Below are 6,450 nucleotides of genomic sequence, written 5' to 3' on the forward strand. Positions count from 1 at the left end.
TTTTTGGTCCCTGATTGACTGAAACCAAGGAAAGTGAAACTGCACCTCTGGGGAAACCACTGTATTCTGGACATTCACCAAGTTTCAGGGTTTTCCTTTTTCCTGCCATTTCATCTATCATAATTACAAAAACAAAAATTTTCCTATTCTCAGGATAACATTTCCTCCTAAAAATGAATAATTACCATGGATATACATGATCAGAACTAGTCTAAGACTAAGTAGGGACTGGGGACATGGCTCCATGTGAAATGCTTGCCTAATATTCCAAGTACGTGCATTTAATCTTCAGCAGGGAAGAAAAGAAAAACAAGACAAAGTGTAATGTGTGCAAAGGCCAATGTTAATGAAACACCACGGTGCAGGGTTCCCCATATTCCTTAGGACAAACATTCACACTTGAGACAAGCAAGGACCTAAGATTTTTCTGTGGGAATGCAGAAACCTGGAGCTCTCCCCTGTGACCTAATTCCAACTTGTTTTCCTATCATGGGGAACGGGCTCTGCCAGGTGAGTTTGTGACCTCCATTCCCACAACCTTCAGGAAAAATGGAAAATTGTTGATGTTTCAATTTGGTGCTAACTCAGCTTTCACGAGTCACAGAAGTGAATCTAAATTTAGATATGTAAGTTTCCAGTGAAGTCATTTTTCTGGCTCCTGTGGCCATGGGCATCAATGACAAACTGGAGGTATAAATACCTGTGGGTGAAAAGGCTTCTTCCCAATCCCAGTTCAGACCCAGTGAGCCACCATGAAGACCTTCATCCTCCTCGCTCTCTTGGGAGCTGCTGGTGAGTCTTGTTAATGAACAATCAGCAGGCATCTATCCTGCAGGCACTGTGCTCAGGGAAGCAACCGTGAGAGCTGGGTGCGGGCTCTGTACTCAAGAAGGGTCAAATGTGTCAACAGCAGGCTCAGGCACAGGGGTTTAGGGAAATGAAATACTCGTCTGAGGAAGGTCACGGAGGCCATGAGGGTGTCAGAGCAGAAGGCATAGAGAAGTCAAACTTGTCCTGAACTTCCAGGCAAATTCTGTGAAGGAGAGAAAGGCAAAGAATAGTCCATGTGAAAGGAGTGCTTGTCTTGACCTCTCTAAGAATTTGGAGTTAACAACTGGAAGTAATCTGTGCCTTCTGAAGAAGCTGTGAACATCAAAGTTGGGCCTCCTGATACAAAGAGTTAGTTATTACCCAAGATCTAACAAGAAATATTTTCAGAAAAAACTTGGACTTGATTTTGTGTTAGCTTTCCTAATGATGTCTCTGATTAAATTGAGAGAAAATAGAGACAAATAACTACTATTTTGATACTAGTAATACTATTTTGATACTACTTAAACGTAATATTCTATGTCCCCAAATAGGACAGGTTTAAATCCAATACACCTGTATATATGCCTGGAACATTCTATCATAAACTTATTTTCAAATATTGGGAAAACAGAGCTTCTATAAGAGGACATCTGACTTTTGAAGCTCTAAGAAATCTTGACAGATCAGTGGGCCATCTCACAGTGCTGAATACATTGATAGATACTGTAAAGAAAAATGGGATAAGTGGAGAAGCTGGGGAGGGGAATATCACTATATCCTGAAAATGATTTGTGGAAATTTTAGGCTGAAACTAAAGAGAGAAAATAAGAGAATAAAGGTACAAGCATTCACACATTTCCTTCCAGACCAGGTTTATCTCAAGTGGCTCCTGACAACCTCTTTTCTGCTTCTTGATGGAGAAAGCTATGTATCACGAACATCCCATTAAACACCACAACGCACACCAGCAAGATTACAGCAAAATTTTCTTCTTGTTTGCATGAGTACAGAGCAGGGTTCTGTGTAAAAAAGATTTTCATATCCTGGTAGTGATGGTCAGGCATTTATTGTTTTAAATGCCTCTGATCTTTGTGAGTGTTTGGGGGATGTGATTATGTGTCTTTGTGTGTGTGTGTGTGTGTGTGTGTGTGTGTGTGTATGTAAGGCACATGTGTAAGAACACAACATATTTATCACAATTAAATCATAAATAAAAAACTAGGTGCTTTTAATAGTGATGCAAGAAGGGTATATGTTAGAATATGAAACATAATTTTCTCAAAAAAAAAAATCCCTTAAAACACCCTTTTCTGATCATGACAGATAAGAGAACATTGCCATCTTTTTTCTGGTTAGTTTGCAAATCTTCATGGGGAAAAGTTTCATGGTGGAGTAGAAACTGCAGGATGGATCTTTTTAACAGAGTTTCCAACTTTTCCTTGTCAGTTGCTTTTCCCACTAATGACGATGATGACAAGATTGTCGGGGGCTATACCTGTCAGAAGAATTCCCTGCCCTACCAGGTGTCCCTGAACATTGGCTACCACACCTGCGGTGGCTCCCTCATCAGTGCCCAGTGGGTGGTGTCTGCGGCTCACTGCTACAAGTCGTAAGTGACCTGTATACGTGTTCCCGATACCAGTTTATCCTCTGGCCCTGGAAAGCACAGAGAGGGTTGACTAGAGCTGTACCTATGGATAAAGCACTCACCCCCGAGAGCCTGATCACTCGCTCAGAATTGTACAGTGCATTAAAGGAGTTTGACATGGAGCAGTACCTTGGAGCTTCCTGATGTGTTTCTAAATGATGGTACTGACACATGGAGGGGACACAGTGGCTGGCAGAGTACGTGAATCAGCACATGGTCCTCACCATCACAGCTGAAGGAAGCAATGGTCCACGGGGGTGACGAAAGGCATTACATTTCCAGTACAGTATAAAATAAGCATGACACACTCGGCTGTCATTATATCCCACCTTATTATGACTCCTGTCTAATCATCGTATGATATTTGATGATGCCAAACAGAGGAGCAATGGCAGGTGACACCAATTTCCTTTCAGCGCCATATTTCTTTGGGATCCCTTGTTCCCATTCTTATTCCTTACTAACAAGGGATAGGTCCCATTCCTATCCCTTCTAACAAGATGGGGGACTGTGAGGCCCTGGTTGGGATAACACTGGCCCAGGGTCTCCTCTAACCGGTACCACATGCGGTGGTACACAATACTGCCGTAAGTGCACAATTACCCATGTGATCAAATGCTCTATGAGAATGCTGTTTGTGTTTATGGTCATCATGCGGGGCTTGGAGGAAGGGGAAGAAGCCCAAGCTGAATACTTAGAACACTTTCAATCCTTGAATCCAGCCGGATGCAGGTGCGTCTGGGAGAACACAATATTGATGTCATTGAGGGTGGTGAGCAGTTCATTGATTCAGCCAAGATTATCCGCCATCCCAGCTACAATCAGAACACCTACAATAACGACATCATGCTGATTAAACTGAACTCACCCGCCACCATCAGCTCTCGAGTGTCCACTGTCTCCCTGCCCAAATCCTGTCCATCTGCTGGGACTCAGTGCCTTGTGTCCGGTTGGGGCAACACCGTGAGCAGTGGAAGTAAGTGTCACCTGGAACACAAACACCAGGTTTGATAACAGTAGAGGTGAAAGACATGTTGAGGGTCAATTAGTCCAGATTTTCATTCAAGGCAAGGTTGTAGAGGATAGTACTGAATACATGCAGCCTTACAATGTATTAAAAGTGAGGAAGATTCCTTTTCTGAGAATATGCAGAAGATAAAATATGCAGTGTGATTAGTGACGTGCAGATAGCCAGAGACAGAGGAGGTCATGGGAACAGAGACTATAGGATCCTGTGCAGCCTGGAGTATACACCTGCTAGAGCAAACCGGCTCTGCACTTGAGATCTGTGCACTGATGCTACTTTCAGAGAAAGAAAGGCTTGTTGATTAGAACTGTTGGACAAACCTTCCAGAAAAAGTCACTCAAATTACAAGTCTTTGGAATATTGCAAAAAAGAGTGAGAAGAAAGAGTGGCAAAGAAATTTGCAGCATCACCGTGTGTAATCTTCTTCCATTTTCACTCTTGCATTCGATAGGCAAATATCCTTCACTTCTGCAGTGTCTGGATGCTCCTGTGCTCTCTGACTCTTCTTGCCGCAGTTCCTACCCAGGAAAGATCACTAGCAACATGTTCTGCCTGGGCTTCCTGGAGGGTGGAAAGGACTCTTGCCAGGTGAGTTTTTTGTACTCCTTCTCCTTCCAGATCTCTCTCTTCTCCACCATCTTTCTCCTTTTCTGAAGCACAGAGACTATAAAACTGTCCATTCGATTGATCATGATATATGAAGAAAGCTTTGAGATAAGTTGTACATTGTCTGATTGTGATAATGAAGGTTAGTGTTCAGGGTAAAGAGATACACAAAAGTAGGAGTTTGTTGTATTCCTAGCACTCCACTCAGAAGGTGTATTGTGCCATGGACTCTGTGGGAGGAGGAAAGCTGTTGGAATGGCAGCATTCCCAGTGCCCTCTGGCTTCTGTGACACATGCCCTCTCCTCCTTTCTTGTTTCAATCCATCTGAAACCCTGTTGATGCTAGAAAAGGGAAAACTCTATGCATCGAAATTTGTTTGTACTTCCAGTCCTCACAAGCTCTTGGTGCAATGACCCCACAAAAGAAGAGGAGGGGCAGTAGGGAAGGAGGAAGAACAATAGGGATACTGAAAGGAAGATGAGGGTGGGGCTTCCAGGGGAAGAGAAAGTGCTTCGTGGAGGACCAGCAACCCCTGAAAATGGCCCCTAGATGATGGGAGAACATCCAGGAGCCCATTCTCCCATGTGGACATAACCAATGCTCTGACTGTTTCTCCTTCCAATCTAGGGTGACTCTGGTGGCCCCGTGGTCTGCAATGGAGAGCTCCAGGGTATTGTGTCCTGGGGCTATGGCTGTGCTCTGAAGGGCAAACCTGGTGTCTACACCAAGGTCTGCAATTACGTGAACTGGATTCAACAGACGATTGCTGCCAACTGAACACCTTTCTCTCTTCATCATGCACCCCTGCTACCAACTTCACCTTCCTTCCACTCCAAATTTTATCTAAATAAAAATACTTTGTTCTGTACCACATCTTTCCAAGAATTTTCTTTGCTTGGAGTTGATTAACTTTCTCTAGAAACTTGCTGCTCGGTAGGAAAGTGGGCAGTGAGCTGAACTGTTGATGGAGAAAATTTAAGGTTATTTAGTCATTAAATAATAATCAGTATAACCTACCAAATATAAATTTACTAATCAGACTACTCTGATATTGAACATATGAAGATAAATAAGTTCCTGATTACCATTACATTTATTACAAATAATTACTAGCAATTTTATTAATGTATCAGCTACATTTTTGCTATGAGTTTGCAACAATACACATTTGGTCATGGATTGTTATGATAGATCATATGTTCATAACTTAACAGACAATAACACTAAACCACAGAGTTTTTAAATCAATTGCCAAAAGAAACTGAAACAGGTCACAGTAAAGCAGCAATGGAGCCCATGCTTTTACCCAGTGGGTTGTTGATTAAGTGACAAACATTGTCTCTTCCTTTCATTCTTCAATCCTTCTGACACTCAATGAATCTAGAAAAAGTTGTGCTCTGGGTGCAGTTTGTGTTTGGTACTGAGGTTGAATCTAGGGGTGTTCTACCACTGAGATACCTCTGAGCCCTTTTTATCTTTTATTTTGAGACAGGGTCTTGCTGACTTGCACAGCCTGGCCTGGAACTTGTGATCTCCCTAGAACAGCCTCCCGAGTAGTTAGAATTACAAGTCTGTGCCACCACACATGTCAGGTTTTTAAATTATTTTTTTAGTTGTAGATAGACAAAATACCTTTATTTTATTTATTTATTTTTTGGTGATGCTGAGGATCTAACCCAGTGCCTCACACATGCTAGGCAAGCACTCTGACCACTGAGCTATAGCCCCAGTCCAGATTTTTTTTTTAACATCACAGTTTTCTTTCATTTTCCAGGATTCTCATACATATAATTTCCAATTCTCCAAGATCTACTTGTTTTCCAACTGGAAGATTTTTGTTATAGGAGGCATGGACTGTGTGGACAATCTGAATCCCCCTCCCACCACCAGACCCCAATTCCCAGCCCGGTTTAGGTATTAATTAGAACTAGAGGCCAAAGAGTGTACAAATGTGCATATGTTATCAGAAAATAGAGGTGTTAGTCTGCCATCCCAAAGGTCTTGGCCTTAGAGTTGTGATCTGTCCCCTTCCACCCTCCCTAAATGCACACACTCTGCCTTGGTTCCTCTCCAGCTACGCTCCCTAAAATCTTCATCCTGCCATGTATCATCCATGGAAGGTCTGCAGTGGGAGATCCTACCGAGGAATCCCATGCGGATCTGGTATGAAACAACGGGAAAGGCTCCCTGGGCTCTGAGCACAGGCACATTGGAGGAGATCGAGCAGGACTGTGTGGCGGAAATGCAGCCTCAGAGACAGGCGAAGGGAGCACGGTGTCTCAGCTCAGGCTGTAGCCACAATATCAGAGTCAGGCGCCTCCAGGACACACGCAGATTCTCACAATGCCAGAGTCT

The 6,450-nt window shown here is 43.1% G+C and overlaps 1 protein-coding gene across 1 annotated transcript; it reads left to right on the forward strand.

The window, feature by feature from the left end:
* Nucleotides 1-752: 752 nt before the first annotated feature.
* On the forward strand, nt 753-4,872 carry LOC306667291 (cationic trypsin-3; the record flags this gene model as incomplete). Its single annotated transcript, XM_079149767.1, has 5 exons — nt 753-792; nt 2,260-2,422; nt 3,184-3,437; nt 3,940-4,076; nt 4,723-4,872. The coding sequence occupies 5 exons, from the start codon at nt 753-755 to the stop codon at nt 4,870-4,872; spliced, it is 744 nt and encodes a 247-aa protein (XP_079005893.1).
* Nucleotides 4,873-6,450: the final 1,578 nt, after the last annotated feature.

The sequence above is a fragment of the Sciurus vulgaris genome, assembly GCF_902686455.1.
Source record: "Sciurus vulgaris genome assembly, chromosome: 8".
NCBI classification, from domain to species: domain Eukaryota; kingdom Metazoa; phylum Chordata; class Mammalia; order Rodentia; family Sciuridae; genus Sciurus; species Sciurus vulgaris.